The sequence below is a fragment of the Mustela erminea genome, chromosome 5 (assembly GCF_009829155.1).
Source record: "Mustela erminea isolate mMusErm1 chromosome 5, mMusErm1.Pri, whole genome shotgun sequence".
Lineage (NCBI taxonomy): Eukaryota > Metazoa > Chordata > Mammalia > Carnivora > Mustelidae > Mustela > Mustela erminea.
This window is the reverse complement of record NC_045618.1, coordinates 146074346-146097450: the sequence shown is the minus strand read 5'-3', so window position 1 is coordinate 146097450 and position 23105 is coordinate 146074346. Positions and strand designations below refer to the sequence as shown.

General features: G+C 68.9%; 1 protein-coding gene across 2 annotated transcripts; it reads left to right on the top strand.

The window, feature by feature from the left end:
• The first annotated feature begins 2553 nt into the window (after positions 1-2553).
• Positions 2554-22116, top strand: AKT1 (AKT serine/threonine kinase 1). 2 transcript variants are annotated; one of them, XM_032341597.1, is made up of 14 exons: positions 2554-2757; positions 5218-5355; positions 14161-14289; positions 16466-16577; positions 16681-16828; positions 16942-17073; positions 17153-17218; positions 18397-18465; positions 18580-18705; positions 18871-18999; positions 19080-19294; positions 19680-19767; positions 20940-21042; positions 21275-21354. In XM_032341597.1, exons 2-14 carry the CDS (start codon positions 5310-5312, stop codon positions 21352-21354), a joined length of 1443 nt encoding a protein of 480 aa, XP_032197488.1. In that variant the 5' UTR covers positions 2554-2757; positions 5218-5309. The 2 variants fall into 2 exon arrangements, with proteins under 2 accessions (XP_032197488.1, XP_032197487.1); XM_032341596.1 differs by lacking the exon at positions 2554-2757 and having other exon boundaries at positions 5310-5355; positions 21275-22116.
• Positions 22117-23105: the final 989 nt, after the last annotated feature.

The window sequence follows — 23105 nt, the reverse complement described above, 5'->3', positions numbered from 1 at the left end:
GCTCCTTGGGGCCCCGACCGAGGCTGCAGGGTGTGGAGACGGGCCGAAGCCGGTTAGGACACTGCTGGTGGGAGCCTGGGAGGCCCGCCCAGGTAGGGATGAGCTAGAGGAGGGGGGAGGGCCATCATTGCTGGGGAGGCCCCCCCACTCTGTGCCTCTCGGGTGGGAAGGCCTGAGTTAAGTGCCCCTGTCCCCACCCCCCCACTCCCCAGGAGGGGCTGTCCCAGAAGCCCCTGGAATGGCACTTGGGAGCTGCCCACCCCTCCCCCCCCAGCATCCCCTCTCTGGCTAGACAAGGTCGCGGACACCGGGATGACGGGAGGCGGCCGCGGTGGTGCGGGCAGAGCCTCCCTGGACGCAGCTGGCCAGGCGGCCATCTGGCCTGGGAGCTGCCCCCGGCCCCGCCCCACAGCTGCCGCTGAGCCCCGGCGGTGGCCGGGGGTGCTGGCCTGCGCCCGCCCGATGGCCAACAGCTGCAGAAGGTGACAGGGCTCGAGGCCCCTGAGCTCCAGCGGCGGGGGCGGGGGGGTGCGGTGGGGTGGGGTGGGGTGGGGGTGGGGGTAGGGAGGAGGCCACCCTCCCCAAGACCGCTACAGCAGTTTTGGCTGCAAACATCTGGTCAAGGGGCTCCCCAGAGGCCCCAGCGTGGGCCAGGCTGGGCTGACAGGACTGGGTCCCCATCTCGTCATTCTGTCTGAGGTGCAGGGCGGATGTTCTTAAGGGGAAGTTTCCAGAGGAGGAGAGGGTCAGCCCTGCCTTCGGGTCTGCCCCCATGTCACAGGATGGGCTCCCACAGAGGTGCGGTCGGGACGGGGGGGGGCTGCAGGGGTGGGGCATGGGGCTGCCAGCGGGTCTCAAGGCACTCGGTGGGCACCAGAGCTCCATGCTGAGCTGTGGGGAGGCCTCCTGGGTCAGCAGGGAGCTTTCGGACCCCCACGGTGCAGCCTCTTGGCCAAGATGCCTTTCCTCAAATGGCCGCGGGGCTCCTGCAAGGCCCGGGGAGCCACCACGTCTTCCATGAAAGGACACCTGCCCAGAGCCCTCACCCCAATCTCTTCTTGCCCTGGGCCTTCTCCATAGCCCTGTCTGGCCAGGATGGGGGCGGGTCTGGACCCTCTTCCTGGGAGGGCGGTGGGTAGTTGGGACAGTTCCTGAGGGGTCCCAGGGGCCCATGGGGAAGGTTTGCAGGGTAAGGGGTGGACAGATGTGGGACAGCTGGCGGGTGACCTCAGGGCAGGTGTCGGTCCCAGAAGCATGGATGACTGAGTCATCCAAGCCTCTCACTGGGCCCCCTGGAGGCAGGGCCCTGTGGGGGCTGGCGGGGGGCACTCAGTCACAGCTGGGAGTCCTGGGCTGGGTTGGGGAGAGGGGCAGTGGGGCAAGGGGAGGAACTGGCAGCCACCTCCCTGAGGAGAGGGTGTCCCCCTGAGGAGGGGAGGGTCCTTCTCCAAGGAGTATACCTCTGTCCCGGAACCACAGGAAGTCTGCCAGGAGCCCCAGTTCTGGGCGCAGATGCTTGGTGAGCTCTGCCGGGCTGCATCTGCCTCTGACCCAGAAGAAGGATCTCTACCCTCCAGGCTGAACTCTGACCCTGAATGAGGAACAAAAATGCCCCCCGCCACCCCACAAAATACACTCCCACCCCAGAAGGGCGACGCTCAGGAGTCCTCCTTTTACAAAAGGGTCCCTGTCAACTTGGAGGCCTCAGGGATAGGGGGAGGGGCTGCTGCTGGAGAAACTTCTGGCTCCGGGGAGAGCAGGGCCCAGGGAGGGGTCGGGGCGGGGAGTCATCCGCGGTGTCCTGGGAATCTGTAGGCGGAGGGGTCTGCGGTCCTGCCTCCTCAGCCTCTTAGCCCTCTGTCACCCCGCGAAGTCTCCCATCTCCTCTTGAAGGATCGTCCCTGTGTTCCTGAGGGGCAAGGGGAAGCTCCTGGAAGCCCCTTTCAAGGGGTGGGGCGCCCCTCCCAGGGCAAGGTCGTCCATCAGCACAAGGGGCCTGTGTCCCCTTCCTCCGCAGCCTTCCCTGTCCCTGTGCACTGCAGCCAGCCTTCAGGCCGCTCGCACCTGACCTCCACCAGCCGCCCGCACGCGGCCCCAGGACCGCTCGCTTGGCAGGGTCCTCGGATTGGGCCTGTTGGGGTCATCTCGACGGCTTTCCGGCCCACGGCAGGGGCTCCCACTTGGGGCACCTCTGGAAAGGCACACTGCCCCCCACCCCCACCCCCGGCGCCACGGAGGCAGAAGCCCGGGGATCGTCCGCGGCCGGCCCTTCCCCCAGGGCCGCGGCGGAACCCGGCCGGGCAGCGCGGGCGCCCCGGACGCGCGGGGAAACTGAGGCCGGGGAGCACGCGGCCCGGGCGGCGTGGGCGGCCCGTCCGCCGCGCGCTCCCGGCGCCGCGCCCTCGCCCCGGCCGCGCTGGGGGCGCCCCGGGCGGCGGAGGCGGATGTGGGCGGGCGGCCGGGCGGGGCGGCGCGGGGCGGGGAGAGGGCGGGCCGGCGGCGGCGGACGGGCGGCGGGCGGCGGGCGGCGGCGGGACCGAGCGCGGCGGGCGGCCAGCGCAGCAGCGCAGCCGGGGGACGCGAGCCGGCGGCCGCCACGAGCACCGGGCCCGGCGGCGCGCGAGGCCCGCCCGAGCAGCGCCCGCCCGCCGCGGCCTCCAGCCCGGCCCCGCCCGGAGGGCGCGCGGGGATGCCGAGCGGAGGGCGCCGGAGGCCGCGGCCCGGCTAGGCCCGCGCTCGGCCCGGACGCGGCGCCCGGTGAGTCCCCGCCCGCCCCGCCGCGCGCACCCGCCCGCCGCCGCCGGGGCCCGGATTTCCTCCCGCGGCCCGGCGCTTTGTTCCCGGCCGCGGGGCCCGGGGCGCGGGCTGCGCGCAGCCGGGGTGGAGGAGCGGAGCAGGAAGTGGCCGAGCGCGGCCTGGGCGGGGAGGGCACGGGGCCGGGCCGGGCCGGGCCGGCGGCGGCGGGGGTGCGGGCCGCGGCCCGGGCCTCCCTCATGACCTTGGGGAAGCGGCCGATCGGGCCGGGCAGGGGCGAGGGACGCGGCGGGCCGGCCGGACGCGCGCGGAGTGGGTGCTCAGGTTTGTGGGTGGGCCTTGGAAGGAGCCTCCTTCGCTCCTGGAGGAGAAGTTGTGCGCGAGAGCGAGGTGCCGGGCCGGCCCCCGAAGGGCTAGCGACCCTCCGGCCGAAACTGCTTCCTGACCTGGGTGGGCTTTGGAGGTGCTGCCCAGCCCATCCCGGAGGCTGGGGCCCAGCGGGGGGCTGGACTTGCCTCCCAGGTTGGGGGGTGGGGGGTCGACTGGTGGACTTGCCCACCGGCTCCACTGGTTCCTGTGTATTGCCATGGTGGACAGAGTAGGGGGCAGGGCCTGTGCTCTGTAGCCAGAGGGCCCCCCAGGCTTGCTCCAGGCTACCCCTGGCTGCTCTGAGCCCCTGGGCCAAGTGAAGGGCGGGGGTGCACGGGGGTCTGGGTTCCCGGCCCTCCCCCAGTTGAACATGCTGTTCACAAACCAGTGTTTGGAGCAAATTTTGGGTAAGTTGTTCCGTAAACAATCACGGCACTGACACACTGGCAGTGTGGTCGTGAGGAATGGGGACCCTCCGTCCCTTCTGCCTGGTGCCCAGCAGCAGCCCAGGCGCTGGTGTGGTCTGTTGATTTCTCTGCGGGTGTGCACCACCACACGCGTGAGCACAGATATATTTTTACATACGGGGCTCGCCAGCTGTCCGACTCTGTCAGCAGCAGGCCCTGCTTAGGCGGGGTGGGGGGGGGACATCTAGAGGTCTTGGGGTCCAGCCCTCTGCGTCCAGGCCATGCCCACTTGTGTCACCAGAGGGGGCCCCTCCCCTCCCAGGCCCCCCCTGTCCTTGGAGGTCTTCCTACCTCCATCTTGCTGGCCGCCTGTTGCTGCCCCATGGCCTGCTGAGCTCACTAGGCCCGTTCCTCCTGGGACAGAGTGGGTCTTCTCTGGGCTGGCAGGAGACACAGGCAGTGGGGTCTTCCTGCTCTACTGAATTCAGCCTAGGACCTTCTGTGCACAGCGGCCCTTCTCTGGGTCCCAACCCCTGCCTCAGGAGGCCAGTGAGGTGTGTTGCCCAGGAACTCCTAGGTAGCTGTAGGAAAGTCCATGCTGGGAGGTCCTCAGGGGTCCTCCTTGTCTAGGGGTCGGAGACGGGGGTCTTTGCTGGTCTGCCCTCAGGAGTGCTTGTGTGTGGGGCTAGCAGAGGAGCGCTCTTCCCTGGGATGCCCAGAATGGGCAATGTTTGAACTGGGTTTTGAGGGATGCCTAGGAGTTCATCCAGCAGGGAGCGATGGGAAGGGCCCTTCTGGTTCAATGGCCAAAGTGTGTGTTCAGGAGAAGGCTGCTGGTGGACCGCACACCCCCCGTTTGTTGCCTCCGGAATGCTGTAATTATGGGCTCGTAACCACTGGGACTGGGTGCTGCTTACAGACGGGACCCATCTGAACCTTTCTTTGTCCCCAGGGCTGATCCTGGCAAAACCAGGGATGCCTGCCACATGCTGGCCCTATGAATGAACCAGATTCAGAACAGCTGGGCTCCTGTGGTTTAGGAGGGTCCTGGGGTTTCTCAGGGAGGGGTTTATATGTCACCCTGGAGGGCTCTGGGCTCTCATTGGCGCCAGGCGACTGGTCTCCTGGCCCTACTTGCTTTGTGTTTGAGTTTCTCTTCTTTCCTAGTCTGGGGCAAGAAGGAGGAATCTTGGTCCTGCTCCGAGCACCCTAGCCTATGGGGGCGGGGGGTTGCAGCGTGGGCAGGGAGAGCAGGGGCTTGGGCAGGCCAAGCAGTCAGAGGGGCTGCCTGCAGGAGGTGGCCTCTGCTGGGGTGGCAGGTTATGGAGGCTGGAATATGTGAGGAGGGCCTTTTGGGGATGGGGTGATCTGTACAAAGGCATATGCATGATGTATCACAGGCTGAGGTCTGGGGGTCAGAAGGGGATGGCAGGGGGCTTGCACCCCAGGGGCAGGGGAGGCCTGGGCCCAGGGAACAGATGGAATCACGTGACTGTTCTGTCGGGTGCTGTGGTGGAAGCAAGTGGGGGCCGGCAGCAGCTCTGTGGGCTGTGAGCGGGGCCAGCCACGTGGGAAGGGGGCCCCAAATGGGACCCTAGGTGCAGAGCGCTTCCCGGGCTCACCGTGGGGTTGGAGGGGTGGCCCCAAGCCGGGCACCGCCTCACACTCTTCCCTTCGATTCTTCCAGACGCTGGGTACATCGGCTGGGCTCAGGGCGACACTGCCGAGAGGGGACCGTGAGTGGCGCTGGGGGTGCCCCCGCTCCTGGAACTAGGCGCCATGAACGACGTGGCCATCGTCAAGGAGGGTTGGCTGCACAAGAGAGGTCAGTGCCCTCGCGGCCGGCTCGGGGCCGGGGCCTGGAGCTAGCCTGTAGGCGTTCCCTGGGCCGGCACCTGGGCCGGCACCGGGATTGTCTGGCCAGGGCCCTCACGCCGCAGAGAGCCCCGGCTGCCTCCGTCCCTGCTTTCCTGGAAGGCGGTGAGCACACTGGGGCCTGTCCAAGGCCTGGCTCGCTGGCGGCCCGGGGCACTGCCTGAGGGCTCCTGAGGGCAGGGCAGAGTTGCTGGGCCTGGCCTGGTGCCTGCCTCAGGCCTGGGCTGGGAAGGCAGTTGGTGGGGGGGGGCGGTGCCGGGGGACCTGCGCCACCCAGGGGCCCGGCATGGGTTGTGTTTGTGCTGGAGCAGTCAGTGGCCTGAGCCCGGCACCCGTCCAGCCTCCCCTGTCCGCACTGAGGGCTCTGTACCCAGGGAGGGGCTTGGCGGGGCCTAGTGGGGCCGGAACCGTGGCCTCGGCCCCTTGCTTTGTAGCCTGGCCCACAGCCCCTGCTCCACAGCCCTGTCGTTGCGTGGGGATGAGGGGTGGGGGCTGGATAGGCTTCCGTCCAGGTGCCCAGGCGGGTGACTCCCTCCTACCTCAGGGTAGGGCTCAGCGACAACCCCCCCAACTTCCTCTTCCTCCAGACCTGCTCCTTCCCAAAGCTGTGGTGACCCCAGCTAGCTACTTCCTCACGTGTGCCCTCCGGCAGATGGCTGGAGGGTGCCCCATCCCCGCTCCAGGACCCCCCCGGGCTGTTGGGAGGGGGAGCCTTGGCCCCAGAGGGAGCAGACAGGGAGGCGTGGCGGAGGCGGGTGTCACCAGCTTGGGTTTTGTAGGATGCATAGGAGCTCCCTGACAGAGCAGGCTGGGGGCCTGCAGGAGCGGCAGGGGGAGGTGAGAGGTGACAGGGGTGAGGGGTCGGGGGCTGCAGAGGGCTTGGAACAGAGGATGCGGTCAGCGGCGTGTTCTGGAGTTCAGTTTGGCAGCTGTAGGGAGGCCAGTGCACTGAGCCTTGACACGGAGGTGAGGAGGCTCCAGGCCCTGTGGTCCGTGGGGAGCCCTTCCGCCTAGCTTCCCCAAGCACCCCTGCACCCACCTGCCCTCTTGATCCCCTCCCCCACTGCGTACCACCTCCTTGCTGCCCCAGGGGTCCTGCCTCCCGCCTGGAGCCCCTTTGCTGGCTCCGCCCTGTCCGCCCCCTCTCATAGAGCCCTTTGGTGCCCCCTCCGCCTTGGCCTGGCCCCATGCCTTTTCTCTGGGCCCGGCAGCAGCACACGCCCACAGCCCGCCATGGGACCGGTACTCCTCCGTCCTTGGCAAACACGTGTTGACTGACCAGTCACCGGCACGTGCACGGGCCCGCCAGGCTGGGGCGGGGAGGCCTTTCTGAGGCCTGGGTGAATTCCAGTTGCCACTCGGGGCACATGCCTTGTGAAGGCGCTGGGGGTAGGGTACGGGGGTGGTGCCCAGTGGGGTGTCTGCAGAGCTGAGTTTGAATGTGATTTAGCTGCTTTGTAACTGCAAATCTGTTTTGAGGTCTTTGGATCCTGGTGTCCCTGTGTATGGGACAGGAATGGTGGTGGGGACCGGTCTGCTGATGTTCAGCTTGTGATTTATCGGGGCCCTAAGTCAGGGTCCAGCAGCCTCAACAGCCTCCAGGCCCTGCTGTCTGGCCCCAGCCTCAGGCCAGGAGAGAGGGTGTCCTGCTCCTCTTGGGGAGGTGGGCGTCATCTGTGGTGAGTGACCTTTGGGTGGTCTCCTGGGTGTCGCGATGCTTTGTGCCCTGGGCCAGAGCAGCCACCGTGGGCGGTGGGGAGCCCGGCCTGGGTGGTGATTTCCAGCTGAGCAGTGGCCTGTTCTGTGGGCCAGTCAGGCCGGGCCTCAGTGTCCCAGCGTGTGCACTGGGGAGCTGGTCCCCGGGAGTGAGCTCCAGCGGCTGGAGGCAGGCTGGGCAGACAGGGGTCCCCCGAGATGGGCGGGCTTCCTGCGCCGGAGCTGGGTGATTTGACACCCGCGTCCTGAGTGACGGGCAGATGCCCCAAGCAAGGAGCAGCGAGCCCAGCTCCAGCCGCCAGGGCTCAGCAGAAGCTGGGCTGGGCCGGTGTTCCGTCCCTTCTGGGTGTTCCCTTGGGACTTACGGGTCGGCCCTTTAAAAGCAGCAGGTGAGCTCCAGGGTGTTGGTCTGGCTGAGCTTGGCCTGTGGCGTCTGGTTTTGTCTTCAGACCGCTCTAGGCGAAGACCATGGCCTCCGTCTGTGCAGCTGGTTTGGGGGTCTCTGCCCCTGGGCCCACGGCTGGAGCCTGTGCCCATGTGCACTGCATGCCCAGCCAGGCTCGTGGGGTTTTCCCGGGTATTCCGCACCCCCGGATGGGCCGGCTGGACCAGGTGGACCAGGAGAGGGGAGGAAGGGGTCTGGGGTGGGGTGGGGAGCCTTGGGCGGGCACCCCGTGCTGGTGCAGGCCAGCGGGTGCCTGGGGGGGACGTCCTCACCAGAGCACCGTGAGGCCGGCCCGGCCCCTCTGGGCAGCTGGCCTGTGGGAGTGGGGCTACTCGGCTCCTGGGGCTGGCATGGGGATGCGTCACCGGTGACATCTGCAGGCACGTGGAGGGGGTCTGGCCTCCTCGGGTTCCAGGCTGTGTCGGTCCCCTGGGTCCTGGCGGGGGAGGGGCCCCCGGGGCTGTGGTGTCTCCCGCCGCCCCTCCCTCAGCTGTGGCAAGGTCTGGCTTCCTGTCGTGGCCATGGCATTGCCTGTGTCCCTCATGTGGCTCTGAGGCAGTTCCACTTTGGTGGCACAGGCCCTCCTCCATCTCTGGTTCTGTGGCCCCACGTGGAGGCGGCCTTGGTCCCCTTCGGAGCGGCGGCAGCTCTGCTGGGCAGATGCGGGGACGTAGGCCCAGGAGCCTGTTCACCGCACTTCTGGGCCCCCGCGGCCCCGGGGTCTGCACGGAGTGCCGCCGGCTGCCTCGCCAGAGCAGGGGGCTCGGCGGGAACAGCGAGGGCGCGTGTTGGCTCCCCGGAGCCGGTGCCTGGGGCTGGAGGGCGGGGCTGCCCTGGGCCTTCTGTGTGCCTCAGTCTCCCTGGCTGTCCGGGAGGGGCGGCCCTAGCGCCTGTCCAGGGCACGCCGAGGTGGCCGTGGCTTTGGTTACGGCAGCCCCTGGTCCAGGAGGCGGCTCTTGCTGAGCCCCGTGTCCAGCGGAGCCCAGGCCTTGCCTGTGGGGCAGCTCGGTGCAGAGCAGGCGGGCCTGGGGCTGGACGTGTGCTCCAGGGCCTGCTGGCCCTGGTGTGTGGCCGTGGCCGTGGCCACCGTCGCTGGGGGCTGTTTCCTGTTTTGTGAGCGTGCTGGGTTCTCCGTGCAGAACAAACAACAGAAGAGGAAGCTGGGGTGACTCGCTCGGGGCGTGAGGGTCACCGCCCGCCAGCCCTGGTCCCTTGGCCTGTGTTGGCGGCCCCAGCAGGTGGCTGTGGCGTGCGCTTTGGGCAGGGCAGCCCTGCGGTGGGCCAGGCTCTGTGCAGGCTAGGGAGGGGCCTAGGCTCCCTCCAGGTGACCCTAGGCAGCGCGGTGCCCTTGTGGCATAAGGGACACTGGGGCCTGGGTTGAGGGGGCCGGGCCGCCTCCTGCCAGCAGCTCTGAGGAGAGGCCGGCCTGGGTTGCACCAGGCCGGGTTCCTAGAAGTGCTGTAGGACAGCGTGGGGTGGGAGCTGGCTCGGCCGCTGCTGGCCTCCCTCCTGCCCGGGCACACCCCGCTGGGCTTGGGGCCAGTGCCGTCCCTACGGGCCCGTAACCAGAGCCTGCAGCTGTGGCTCTGTGCCCACCCGCCGGGGCCACCCCACCATGGGCTGATAGTCTGCCATTCCTCTCCACTTGGCGGGGCAGGCCCCCTCCCCCAGGCCCAGATCTGGCTCTGACCAGCTGGCAGAGACCCTGGGACTCCCGGCTAGGGTGGACGGGGCAAGGCGAGCAACGAGCCCGCTGCTGGGAGCCGCGTGACCCTCCTGGGCCCGTCCTTTGCTTTCCTTTCTGCTGCCCTCAGAGAGGTCTCTTTAGCCTTCAGAAATAGTGGACTAGACCCCTGTTTCGGGGACGTGAGACTTGATGGCCTGGTTGGGGAGGGGTTTCTCCGTGCTGCTGCTGCTGGCCCTGGTGCTCTGGGGTAGGGTCAATACTCAGGTGGGCCCCCAGACTGTAGCCCCAGTCTTGGGACCCAGTCCTGGGACCTGAGGGCCCGCAGATACGGGGCCGCTGGGGGACTGATGGGCCTGGGGGCTGCCCGCTTGACCTCCCAGCCCCCTGGATGCTCTGGGTGAGCCGGGATGTGGGCAAAGGGCAGGAGACTAGCAGTGAGACAGTGGGGGTGGGCACAGGCTGTGGGACCAAGCCACGGGGGCACATCCTGGGGGGATGTGGACGTGCGGTAGCCGGCCTGGGGCTCCGGGAGGCCCCTCCTCCTGCCTGCCTGCAGATGCTGCGCGGTGGCCCGGAGGTGGCCGGGCGGAGGGGATGTGCCTGAGGCGGGAGGGAGGCGGGGAGTGGCCCCAGGGCCTTCCCTGTGCTCCTGTGTCCACTTGTGTGCCTCGGGCCCTGACTGGGGGGCTTGCCTGCCGGAGGGCAGAACCAGACTCCCGACGAGTTTGGCTGGTGGTCTGGAGTGAGCCCATCCTGGACAGCAGGCCCGGCGTCTCTGCTCACCTTCTGTGACCTTGAGAGTCCCCTGCTTGGGCCTCAGTTTCCCCAGGTGGCCGGTGGGCATGATGAGCCCTGCCAGGGGGGCCTTCTGGGAGGGGAGGGCCGGGTGCGATGGTGGGCTGGGGGCGGGCCCAGCCTGGCTCAGGGCCTCGGTAGGGGAGCATCTGTCTTCCCTGTGTCGCCCTCCTGCTGGGCACGGAGTGGCTGCCTCCTCTCAGCCACAATGGCCGTCCGAGCCCGGCCTCCGGGAAGACCCGTGATGCTGCCCTTGGAGAGCCTCCATCTCGGGGGGCGGGTTGGTGTGGTGCACGGGCCGGGGCCTGTCTGAGTGGGGCTGTGACACCCCCCACCCCCACCCCCAGGGCACTCTTGGCTTCCGGTGTCATTCTGTGGCCTAGTGCCCTGCTGGTAGTGTGGGGACCCGGGACCCTGGCTCGCACAAGGGCAGAGGCCTGGCAGGCTGGACCCCCTGGGATGGCCCGGGCCCGCCCACTGCCTGCCCCCTTCCTGGTGGGCGGGATGGATGGGCTGCCGTCAGCGGGGCCGTTTGCTCACTGTGCTGGAGAAGGTAAATGGGCGCCCGGCAGCTGTCGGCCCGCGATGGATGTGTTGGCGGCAGGGGACCGCACGGTCGCCGCTGTCAGCTGGCGCCTGCTCCCCGGGCCTGCTGGGGCTCGCTTTGCTGTGGAGAAACAGCTCGGCGCTGCCTGGCACCCTGCCAGCCGCCCGCACCGCTGCCGCGGCAAAGTGTTTATCCAGCAATTTCCCCGAGAACCAGGGACTTGGAGGGAATGTCCGTGGAGCTCAGGGCGCGGCAGCCGAGTTGGGGGTGGGGGGTAGCATGCCGGGACCCCATGGGGTAGAGGACCCCGCCTGGGCTGCGGCGGGACCCCGGGTTGCCCCCAGCTTGGGATCCAGCCCCCAGGTCCTCTGCCTGGGGTGCCCTGACCGTAGCGTGGCCTGGGACACGTGCCCGGGACCACGGCGGGGACAGGCCCTCAGCCTCTGCCTGTCTTGTCCCTGAGCCCTTGCCCTGTTGCCTTGTCAGTGTGATTTGGGCTCTGGGGGGCCAGGGTTGCTAACAAAGAACCCCCCTTCTTCTGGGGTCCTCCAGCCTTTTTCTGGGCTTGAGCTGGCTGCCAGGATGAGGTGGGGTGGAAGGTCCCTCCTGGTGGATGACACAGGGGACACCGAGGGGCTGGTGCTGGGAGCCGAGGGGCCTTGGAGGGTTGGTAGGAGCTAGGGGAGTCCTGGTCTGGGCAACTAAGACCCTGGCTCAGCCTGCACGCCGTGCCTCAACCCCCGCTGGGGCCCTTCCCCGGGCGTCCTCGTGTGGGAGTGAAGGGGGTCAGGAGGGCGTGAGCCCCCCCTCCCCCCGCCCCTGGTCTGGTGGCTGGGCGAGATGTGGTCCCCGAGGGGTGGGTGGGTGTGGTTCTGTGGGGCCCGGGGCAGTGTGGGTCCCTCCCTGACCCCGGCCTAGGGCTGGGCTTCTAAGAGAACGCGGAGCGGGAAAGGAGAAGCTGCCTCCCCAGGTCGAGATCCTCTGGGTAGGGGCGCCTGCCTGCGGTTTCACCCTGGTTCCTGGCTCGTGGCAGCAGGTATGGGGTCCTCTTGGCTGGGCTGCTGGGCGGTGTGCAGGGGACTCTGAGTCTGGTCCGGGCCCCTGCGGAGACCCTGTGTGGGCCTTGGTCTGAAATGTTCGCGTGGGGAGGGTGGGGAGGAAGCGGGGCATGGAGAGCCGCTCTGGGGGTCCTGGGCTCTGGCTGCGAGGGCAGGGACCAGACACGTGCCCTGGGCCTGGGTCCGGGCCAGGCTGCTTCCCGCTGCGCGCAGGTGGCCGCCAGGAGATTCCCCCAGCTGTGGCAGGCGTTTGTCCCCAGAGGAGTGGCACAGAGCCCCGTGGAGGGAGTCGTGGCCTGAAGGGCCTGCCTGGTCTTTCCTGTTTGTCCCCTGCCCAGAGTGAAGGTGCCGGGGTTCCCGCCAGCAGCCCTGGATGGTGGGCGTGCCCGCCCCACGCCAATGGCTGCAGTCCTGTGGCTGAGCACAGCGGTGCTTCGGCCCAGGGGTGGCTGCAGCCCCCACAGGGTCCAGCCTGTGTCACCCCAGGCCCTTAGGGCTCTGGGGCCTGGGTTGGACCGTTCAGAGACAGGCCACAGCCCAGGATGAGTCTGGTACTGCGGCGGCCCCAGGTGGCCCTTGGGGTGCACCCCGCCAGGCAGAAGGGGTCTGTGTGTCTCGGAGCCTCCCCGGGGGATCCTCCCCAGGGGTCCGTGGGCCCAGCTGCCCAGGTGGGGGCCGGGTGAGGCCACCTTCCCTGTGTGTTGGTGGCTCTTGGGCTCAGCCATGTGGGGCACAGGCGGGGAGGGGGGCAGCTGGGGACCTACCATGGTCCCCCCTTCCGTGCCCTGGGGCTGGGGCTGGCGGAGGGCCCAGCAGAGTCCCCGCCTGTCCTCCTGGACCCTTGTCCGAGGCTCGGCTGGGGCCGAGCCTGCCCTTCCGCCTCGTCCCTGCCAGTGTTGCTCCCTTGCCTCCTCGCCCCCACTCCCCAGTTCTGGCTTCCAGAACCTTCCTGGCCTTGGAGTGGGGGAGGGGGTGGAGGCTGCTAGACCGCAGGTGCGGGGTGAGTCGTGGCTCCTTAGCAGCACCGGCACCCCCGTTCCAGGGATCCTGGACCCAGTGGGGAAACTGAGGGCCCCTCTGGTACGTGGGTGCTGCTGGGCAGGCACACACGCCCCAACTGCACGCACGGGGCATGGTGCTGGGGGGCTGTGCGGGCACGGTGGGGGCTGGTGGCAGTTGGTGCATCAAGATGGATTTGGGGTCTGTGCGGGCGAGGCGCGCATCAGTCTCTCCGCTCAGTTAGCGTCCCGGGGAGCGGCAGCTGGCAGGAGGGAAGCACTCCATCAGGGGCCGACAGCTCCAGACCGGCGCGCAGGCGGGTGGGAGCAAGCGGCCCGGGACGGCACCGGGGGGGGGCCACGCGCAGCCCCCCCCGGAGCCTGCTCCGCTCTTGCCCACCCGCCGTACCAGCAGGGAAGGGGTGTCTGGGGGTCGGGGGAGTCCCAGGAGCGGCGTCCGCACGAGACCGGACCGCAGCCTTCCCAGTGTCTTCCCGGGCTGGGGTGCTGGCCGGAGATCCCACTGAACGCTGTTGGGCTATGGGGCAGGTCACTGCTGGCCATCCCTCGGGTGCTCCCTGAGCCGGCCATGTTGGGCCTACAGCGGCACGCCGTGCGGAGCAGAGGCAGGGCTGGCTCTCAGAGGCCACGGCCGGAGGCCCCTGGGAGGAGGGGCTGGGTGGTGAGGCTCGGGGAGCACAGGCGCCCGGTCCAGCATGGGGCCTTTGCTCACCCCCTCCCCTGGGGCTCAGCTGGGAGGGAGCGCCTGACCCAGAGCGTGGGGACCCCACCCCCTCCCCACCTGCTGCCCAGTGGCCCCTGTGATAAAGCAGTTGTCTAATTAGGAAGTTCTCCGTTGTTGTTCAAATTCCTTGCTCGGCAAAATGTAAATGAAACATTTTTTTTCTGAGTGTCAATATGAAAAATGACAGTCGCCCGAATATCGCAGAGGACATCTGCTCTGGTTCTTAAGTGTGAACGCCTGTTTATGGCTGATGTGGCGAAACTTTGGGGAAAGTTCCCCGTGTACCTGGGTAACTCATAGTGCGCCATGGGGGTCAAGGCTGGGGCTCGCAGCCCGAGGACCGCACGGACACCTCCAGGGTCTGGCTTCTCCTTGGGGCTCTGGGCGGGGTGGTGAGGGCCGTGCCGGTGCCCAGCCCCGGGCGTTGGGCCTTAAGTCTCAGCCACTGTCCTCTCAGTTCCGGACGCCAGGCTCCAACCCGTAGGCCAGGGACTGACTGTGGTGGGCAGTCCCCTGGACCCGGTCACTGCAGTAACTGGGGGCCCCAGGAGGGTGGGGAGCGCTCAGCCCCGACGCCCTGGCAGGCGGCCTGCCCTCCATGCTGGGGGTGGGGGCAGGGGTAGGGGCCTGGGTTTAGGGCGTCCTGTCTGCTCAGGCACAGCAAGTGTCCGGCGTGCTGCAGAGCCGGAGCTGCGTTGGGGGGCGGGGAGCAGGGCCGGCGGGCCCAGCCGCTCATTGCCTGCGTGTCCTCTGGGTGTCCTCAGGGGAGTACATCAAAACCTGGCGGCCGAGGTACTTCCTGCTCAAGAGCGACGGCAGCTTCACCGGCTACAAGGAGCGGCCCCAGGATGTGGAGCAGCGAGAGGCCCCCCTCAACAACTTCTCCGTGGCTCGTGAGTGCCCAGGGCCACGCAGGGATGTGGTCCGCTGCTGGGCGTGGGGCTGGCCCTGGGTAGACAGGTGGCCGGGGTGCCAGGAGTCCTCTGGGCCCGGCAGCCCCCGCACTGACATCCCCTGGGCCTCCATGTCTGGGGCCAGCAGTGGCCAGGGACCAGGTGGGGCAGGGTGGTCCTGAGTCCCCGTGGGAACTGGTGAGTGGCCGGTTCTGGCCAGTGGGAGCTCTCTGAGCTGAGTCCCAAGGGCTGGTGACTCTGGGGCTGGGGAGCGCCGGACACAGAGCTGGGCTGCGGGGGGTGCGGAGGGGGTGCTGCGCAGCCCAGTGGGCCTTGGCCTGGTCTCTGTTTCTGGTCCAGGCACCCCGGTCCCTGACTCTGTCCTGGCACTTCCTGGGACGCAGGCCCAGTCGGGGGGGAGCATGAGGGAGGGACTCAGGCAGCAACAGGCCTCCTGGGTCCCTCTTGGGATGCCGGAGTGCAGTGTCCAGTGGGGCGTCCAGGCTCCTCCACGCTCTGGCTAGCTCCGCCTTCCCAGTCCCGCTGCCCACGCGGCCCGGGGCAGGTTCTGGTCCAGGGTCTGAGCAGGGGCGCCCCCGGACCTTGGCTGCCCTGCCCATCTTCCCAGGGTGCGCCGGTGCCCGCCCCAGGAGTTTCTGTCGGGGAGTTCCCAGCCTGGGGGTCTCCCAGGGAGGTTTTACCACGGAGTCCACGGAGCCCCGCTTCCTTCCCGCCCCCCAGCCTCAGGCTTCCACAGACGCGGATGGAGTAAGGGTCCCGGGGGAAGGGAGACAAAGAGGCAGGCACCAGCGTCCCCTGCAGCCTGCTGACCGCGTGGGCTCCCTCCACTGCCGCCTCGGCCGGGGCTGGGGCGTGGGCCACCTTGCTGGCAGGGGTGCGAGGGTCCTCAGGAGTGTTCGGTATGGGCAGAGTGCAGGGGGGCCGAAGGGGACCCTGTGGAGGCTCGCAGGAGGCAGGGACCGTCCAGAAAGTGGCCGGAGCAGTGGGGGAGGGGCTGGGGCCTTAAGGCCAGGCCACACAGGCCAGCTGGAGCCCCAGCCAAGGTGCAGAGCCACAGACAGGGAGGTGGCCGGGCTGCGGCCTCTGCTGAGGGGCTTCTCCTTGGGGACGGACGGTGGGGGCGAGGGGACGAGAAGCCAGGCTCTGAGACGGACGCCAGGCACCTGGACGCTGGAAGACCTGGTCCCTGATGAGCGAGTGGGAGGCGGGGTGCAGGGCAGAGAAGACCACGGGCTTCTGGGTCCCCCACCCCGATGTTGACACAGGCCACCTCACCATAGGCTGGTTCCAAGCCCCCCTCTGGTGCAGAGCCCTGGTGGGCCATTTCCTTACACTCTGCTGAGCCCACGCGGGGCCCCTTGGGGTGGCCAAGGCCCAGGTGCTGGACCACCAGAAGCCCCTGCGCCGGCCCTGGGCTCCCTCTCCGCTCACACAGGCTGGGCCGGCATCAGCCCAGGATTTCTCGGCAGCACCCCCGACGGCCTCCCCCTCGGGGCTGGTGCATCCCCACAGTCCCTGGGCTCCCGGTGTGTGCACACATTCCAGGTGTGTGTGCCCGTGCCCGGTGTGCGTGTGCTGCGTGCTCCCCGTGTGCGTGCATGTTCTGGCTCTTTGTCTGGAATCAGCAGCCTCTGGGGGGGCAGGGGTGTCACCAGTGCAGGGGGAGTACAGCCCGAGCAGCCTCCTGGGGGGTCGTGTGCTCCAGCTGCCTGCAGCCAGGACAGGGGGCCTCTGTGAAGGCTGAGTCACCAGCAGCCTCTGCCCTGGAACGGGCCTGCTGGGGGTGGGGGGGGGCAGGAAGACAGTAGGGGTCGCTGCTCAGGGCCCAGCCGCTTTCCCTCCTGCCCACCCCTCATGGGGGCGCCCGCACTCACCGTCTGGCCCGTCGAGCCGTGGCCTGGCTGGCAGCACAGGCTCAGAGCCCGAAGGACCGAGGCAGAGGACGGCAGGGGGCAAGAGGACCCGGCTGGCCCCACAGGGGCGCCTCACTGCTCAGAGCACGGCGCCTGGGCGGGAATAGGTGTCCCAGCCCCACTGCACGAGGAGGGGAGCCAGGCCTTGGAGTGGGCCTCCCGTGGCCCCAGGGTGGGGTCCTGGGGGGCAGGTGGGCCGTGGGGGGGGGTGCGGGCACTCATGTGCCGGCTCTGCGCCCCAGAATGCCAGCTGATGAAGACGGAGCGGCCGCGGCCCAACACTTTCATCATCCGCTGCCTGCAGTGGACCACGGTGATCGAGCGGACCTTCCACGTGGAGACCCCAGAGGAGCGGTACGGGCCGGCCCACGGGCACGGCGGGCGCGGGGGTGCGGAGCAGCGCTTCCGTGTCCCCGGCATCCGGGCCGTTCCCGGGCCCTGACCTGCCGCCCCGCAGGGAGGAGTGGACGACTGCCATCCAGACGGTGGCCGACGGGCTCAAGAGGCAGGAGGAGGAGATGATGGACTTCAGGTCGGGCTCGCCCAGCGACAACTCGGGGGCCGAGGAGATGGAGGTGTCCCTGGCCAAGCCCAAGCACCGTGTGGTGAGGCCCTCCCCCCCCGGCGTGGCCCCCAGGGAGCCCCGTGTGGGCGGGGAGGCGGGATTCTGGGGGGGGCGGGCCCCCCTGACCTCAGGCGACTGCCCGCCGCCCCGCAGACCATGAATGAGTTTGAGTACCTGAAGCTGCTGGGGAAGGGCACGTTCGGGAAGGTGATTCTGGTGAAGGAGAAGGCCACGGGCCGCTACTACGCCATGAAAATCCTCAAGAAGGAGGTCATCGTGGCTAAGGTACGGCGCAGGGCCGGGGGCGGGTGGGGGCGGGCTGCGGCGGGCCGGGGCGGGCCGCTCACCCGGCCCTGTCTTCCAGGACGAGGTCGCCCACACGCTCACGGAGAACCGTGTTCTCCAGAACTCGAGGCATCCGTTCCTGACAGTGAGTCCTGGAGGCCCTGTGCCCGTGTCCCTGCAACCGAGCTGCTGTCCTTCCGAGTCCAGGCTGGGGATGGAGGCCCCCGAGGCTGGGCGGGGGTGGGGGTAGCAAATGGGATGGGAGCCCGAGTCTTCCCTCTGCGCTGCCCGAGGCCCTGGCAGGCCCCCACGCCCCCACTGGACACACCACCTTCCTGCTGCTTCTGCTCCGAGGCCGGAGTGTGGAGGGTCCCTGTCCCGGGGGGTGCTCAGCCCAGGAGGGGCGCGTGCAACGCCGTTAGCCTTCGTGAGCATCCCAGGCTCAGCCAGCTCCCGGAGGGGTAGACAAGCCAGTCGGCATGGAGGGGACAGACGGCCACCCCCACCCGGGCTCTCCCCGGGAGTTGCAGGCCCTGTCACCTTTTGCTCAGTGTGGCGTCCTCTTCCAAGGGGACTGCCTGGCCCAGAGCAGGGGCAGAGCAGAGAAAGGCTGTATTTCTCTAACGTGTCTGGTCATTAAAGTGGTTTCTTCGGAGAAGCAGCCGACATCTCGACGAGGTTTGATGGTTTGCCGGACTCACTCATTATGCTGGTCTCACCTCCTGTGTGTCCGCTCGCCCCCTTCCTCATGTCCAGGCTGCGTGCCTTCCCTCCCCCTCCGCGCAGCCCCGTGCCCGCGGCACCCCCGTCACGGTGGACAGACGCTGGGGTCCCTGCACACCAGCCCCTGCCTCTCTGGCCCGGCAGCGGCACCCCCCCCTCCTGCGGGTTCTCCGTGGGGACGGGGGCCGTGCGGCGTGGCTGGTCCTGCTGCCTGAAGTCAGGAGCTGGCCTTCCCGTGAATGCGGCTCCTTCTGGCCGCTAGGTTAGATCTGGGGTCATTCACCTGGGGGGACGACTTGGTCACCTGGGCCTTTCCTCTCTGAGCCAGGCCTCCGGTGCCATGAGGTGGGAAGGCGGCTGGGAAGCTCTGCCCTGGGCGCGTCCTGGCCTCGCGGAGGGTCTGGCTGCTGCCCTGCCTCCTGTGCCGGGAGCCCGGGGGCCGCAGGGACGCCTCCTCACTGTCCCCAGAACCTGCTGGCGTCTGTGATCCCAGCCGGCTGAGACTGGGTGCGGAGCCCAAGCTGCTCCTTTGGGAACGGCCTGTGGGGGTCGGGGCTCTGGGTGGGCCGGGGTCCGGGCACCAGCTCCACGTCCCCACAGGCCCTGAAGTACTCCTTCCAGACCCACGACCGCCTCTGCTTCGTCATGGAGTACGCCAACGGAGGCGAGGTAGGGGCTGCGCGGCCGCTGGGGCTGGCCCTCCCCGAGCAGCACGGGCTCGCGGGGTCTCGCGCGGGGGCGGGGGTCCCTGCGGCCTGGCGCCCTCACAGCCCTGCCCCGCAGCTCTTCTTCCACTTGTCCCGGGAGCGCGTGTTCCCCGAGGACCGGGCCCGCTTCTACGGCGCCGAGATCGTGTCCGCCCTGCACTACCTGCACTCCGAGAAGAACGTCGTCTACCGCGACCTCAAGGTGGGCGGGCGGGGCGGCGGGGGGCGGGGCGGTGGGGGGCGGGGCGGCGGGGGGCGGGGGGGGCGGGGGGCGGGGCGGTGGGGGGCGGGGCGGCGGGGCGGCGGGGCGGCGGGGCGGCGGGGGGCGGGCGGGGCCGGGCTGGTGCTGACCTGGAGGCCGCCGCAGCTGGAGAACCTCATGCTGGACAAGGACGGGCACGTCCGGATCACGGACTTCGGGCTGTGCAAGGAGGGCATCAAGGACGGGGCCACCACGAGGACCTTCTGCGGGACGCCCGAGTACCTGGCCCCCGAGGTGCGCCCCGCCGCGTCCCCCGGGCGGCCTGGGACCCCGCGCCCCCGGCGGCCCGTGACCCCGCGGCCCTGCGCCCCCAGGTGCTGGAGGACAACGACTACGGCCGGGCGGTCGACTGGTGGGGGCTGGGCGTGGTCATGTACGAGATGCTGTGCGGCCGCCTGCCCTTCTACAACCAGGACCACGAGAAGCTCTTCGAGCTCATCCTCATGGAGGAGCTCCGCTTCCCGCGCACGCTCAGCCCCGAGGCCAAGTCCCTGCTGTCGGGACTGCTCCGTAAGGACCCGAAGCAGAGGTGAGCCACGCGGCCCCGGCCCTGTTTCCCCTCGGGACGGCGGGGCCGCTTCCAGGCCGTAGCAATGGCTGATGTGTGCCGTCCTCGGCCAGGCTGGCCGGGGCCAGACAGGCACCTTGACCCTGACCTCCCAGCCTCCAGAGCTGCTCAGGAAGACCCCACCGTGCCGGCAGCGCCTGCCTCCTCGGTGTTCTACACGTGGGGGCACGGCTTGTCCACGGCCCCCCCAGAGGGGCTGCCGTACCCTTGTGGCCCCAGGACCAGGCCGTGGCCCCGACTCTGTGCCCACCCCCAACACCGTCCCTGCACTGCACTAGAGCCCGGTGGGGGGCAGGCCTCTGCTGAGCCGGGCAGGCAGGCAGTGGCAGCTGGCGTGTCCCCGCAGGCTTGGAGGGGGCCCGGAGGACGCCAAGGAGATCATGCAGCACCGTTTCTTCGCTAGCATCGTGTGGCAGGACGTGTATGAGAAGAAGGTGGGTGGGCGCCTGGTGCCCCGGCCCCTCCCGTTCCGATCCCGGGGGGCCGGGCTGTGCCCCCGGCTCTGGCTCCGGAGCCCTGCGGGGAGGAGCTGGGTCCGTACGGCTCCCTGAGCTGGCGCCCTGGCGGGGATGTGGGGGCACCAGCTCTGCTTCCCCACTCCCTCCCTTTGCTGCAGGCTTAGGGGGGAACAGGACCAGCCCGGCAGGCTCAGGAGGGCCGTCCCGGGGTGTGCTGGGCACCCTGTCACCGAGCAGACTTCCAGCTGGCTTCCGTCCTCTCCCTGTGCAGGCCCGTTGCCGGCCACACGCCCTGCCCAGCTCCTGTCCACTTCCCTGGCCCTGCCCCTGCCCAGCGACCGCTGACCGGGGACGCTGCTAGCTTGTGCAGGGCAGCCCTGGAGTCCCGGGCCCGGTGCTTGCCTGCAGGGCCCTCCTCCCACCGCCGGCTCGGGCAGAGTTCCCGCGCACCCTCTGCAGCCTGATTTGGCTGTGCCCCTGTCCTTGAGCCTCAAAGGAGACCAGCCAGGCACTGCGCTCAGGACCTGTCCTGTCCCCGTTCTGCAGATAGGCCTGGCCTCCTCTCCTCGTGGGAAGTTGGGCAGGGAGGGCCCAGCATATCAAGTTCACCTTGTACCCCAGCACTGTTGGGGTGCTACTGGGGTCCTCTCCCAGGGCCGCCATGGTCCCCCGAGCCACGGCATGGGAGTGCCACTCACTGGCCCTGGTGGGGACGGGACTGTCCCTTTATCGTGAATTCTCTAAGTGGGAGCCCGTGGTGGCTAGGCTGAGTGGCCGTGGTCAGGAAAGCAGGCTCTGGTGGGGCCTGGCGCCCACCGTGTCCTGTGGCGTCTTCATGTCCTTACTTCATGAGAGAGCCAGAAGGAAAGTGAAGAGAGCTGGAGAGGAGCGTGGGTCTGTCTCCTTCCGCCTGGGGCCCTACGGAGCTGCTGGGCTGTGGGGCCCCCTGTGACGCCGGCCTGCCTCTGGGGAAGGGGCATGTCTGCAGGGTCCCAGGCCGCCACCCTCCCTTGGGTGTCTCTCTGTGGAGCCAAGTTCCACGGCCTCAGTGTGGCCTGGAGACCTTTCCCTGTTGGGGGCGGGAGGCAGGGGGCTCAGGCCTGGGGCACCGCGGAGCACAGCCTAACCTGCCCCGCCTCGTTCCGCAGCTCAGTCCGCCCTTCAAGCCCCAGGTCACGTCGGAGACGGACACCCGGTACTTCGACGAGGAGTTCACGGCGCAGATGATCACCATCACGCCACCCGACCAAGGTGAGGGAGGGTCACCTCCGGCCAACCCCCAGGCTTGTTTCTTCCTTCTCTCCGAGGCCTGGGATGGTCCCTGGTGTGAGGCCGGTGGTGATGGGGGTGGAGGGCACCGTCCTGGCCCCAGGCAGGCAGAGGGTCTGGCAGGCGAGCCTTGGGGCCTGCCTCGGTTTCTCCAGGTGCGTGGTAGCCGTGCTCCCCGTGCCGGGACCTGAGCGTCCCTCTGGCCTGCCCGCAGGGGACACCATGGAGGACGAGGACAACGAGCGGCGGCCCCACTTCCCGCAGTTCTCCTACTCGGCCAGCGGCACGGCCTGAGGGAGGCCAGCTGGCTGCCCTGCTCCTGGCGGCTGCAGGGGACGGGGAGGAAGCCTCGCGGGACCGCGCGTGTTTGGGGTGATTTCTGGGTGTGGGAGGAACCACGCCCTCCTCCGCGCGGGGATGGAAGACGCTTCATGCTGTGGGCGGGCGGCCGGCCTCCGAGGAAAGACGTCCTGCGGGGTTTTTAATTTATTTCATCTCCGTCTCCAGACACGGCCTTGGCCTTCAGAACGATTAGGGTCACGTAGGAAATGGTCAAGGACCTTATGCAGCCACGTGCAGGCGGGGGTCTGGGTGCCCTGCCTGTGGCCCCTGCATCCCTCCCGCCAGCTGTCTGGGCCCGGCCTGGGGGCACCAGCAGCAGCTGGTTGTGGCGCGCGGGCCTGGTCCCTTCCCTGGGGCAGGCCAGGCCGGGCTCGCCCGGAGGCAGAGGAACGAGGTCGCAGCCCGTTGCTGTGTTATGCTATTCACTTGTATTTTGGGGTTTTTGATCACAGTGGCCAGAAAGCCCCTCCCACACTTTGGTCCCTTCGGGGGCGTCTCACTGGGACGGTGTCCCCAGGTAGCACCCGTCCTTCGGCGCAGCTTCACTGGCCTGCTGTGCGCCCAGCGCCCCTTGGGAGGGGCCGCGGCGCACCCTCCGTGCCTCGAGGCTGGACGCCATGCCACCCAGGGCGCTTTTTACATTCGACTTTACTATTTTTACTATCACAAGACTTTCCCCCCAGACTCCTCAATAAACACTGCTTTTCAGCTCTGGCTCGTTTTGCTGGGTGGCGGGTCCAAGAGCGTGGGCTGGCGCGGGTTGGGGGAGCCGCGATCACCCTGTCCCCGTGAGCCAGGGAGGGTGGGCAGATGCCCTGGCTGTCCATGCGCCCAGCCGGGAACCCCCTCATCCCAGGAGGCCTGGCAGCATCCCACAGCCGGTCGGACTGCTGAGCGGAGTGGGGAGCGCCCCATCGGGCCCAGCCGACCAAGGGACGGGCGGCAGTGCCCCCTGGTGGCCGCTTGCTCCGCGCAGACGGGCCCGCTGCCCAGCCCACCTCAGCGGAGGGAGCCCGGGAGCCTTGGCTTCCTCATCTCTCCCGTGGACTCCCCCCGCAGGTGTGGCCGGGGCACCCCGGCCATTCACAGGTCCTGGGGCATGGGCCTGCAGGTGGGGGTGCGGGCCCCTCCCTCTCCTGACCCCCAGGTGGTTCCAGGCGGGGTGGCCGTCCTCTGCCGGAGGGAGCGCCTGTGAGGAATGCCGGGTCGGGGGCACATGCGGAGCAGCCCCCAGTCACGAGGGCACAGCTCTCCTGGGACCACACACACGCACCAGACGTGACGTGCTCTGGAGGTAAGAGACGTCCTCGTGTCACGCGTACGAACGTGGGCATCAGGTCCGAGCCCTGCGCGCTGGCCGGTGTGAAGGTGAAACGGTGCAGCTGCTGAGGCCAGCGGTCCGGCGCTTCCCCAAGAAACCGCACACACAGGGACCAGAGTCCGGCAAGTCCACTTCTGGGTCTGTACCCGGAAGGACTGAAAGCAGAGATCCGTCCCCTGTGGTCCCTGCCGCACAGTTCACAGCGGCCAACCTGTGGATGGAACCCGCGTGTCCGGTGTGGGTGAGCGGACGCGCCAAGCGGCCCGTCCACTCCCAGGCCCGGAGCCAGCCTCCAGAAGCGGCCCTCCCGGCCCCTGCGACGTCACGGGCGGACCCGGAGGACGTCATGCGGAGTGAAGAGGACAGACCCGAGGGCTCCACG

What these genes read in the sequence shown, in the direction of transcription:
- AKT1 (XM_032341596.1), top strand. Translation starts at nt 5,310, where the DNA reads ATGAACGACGTGGCCATCGTCAAGGAGGGTTGGCTGCACAAGAGAG. An exon ending in CAACAACTTCTCCGTGGCTC is followed by an intron (nt 14,290 to 16,465) that starts GTGAGTGCCCAG and finishes TCTGCGCCCCAG; the next exon opens with AATGCCAGCTGATGAAGACG. An exon ending in AGGAGGTCATCGTGGCTAAG is followed by an intron (nt 17,074 to 17,152) that starts GTACGGCGCAGG and finishes CCTGTCTTCCAG; the next exon opens with GACGAGGTCGCCCACACGCT.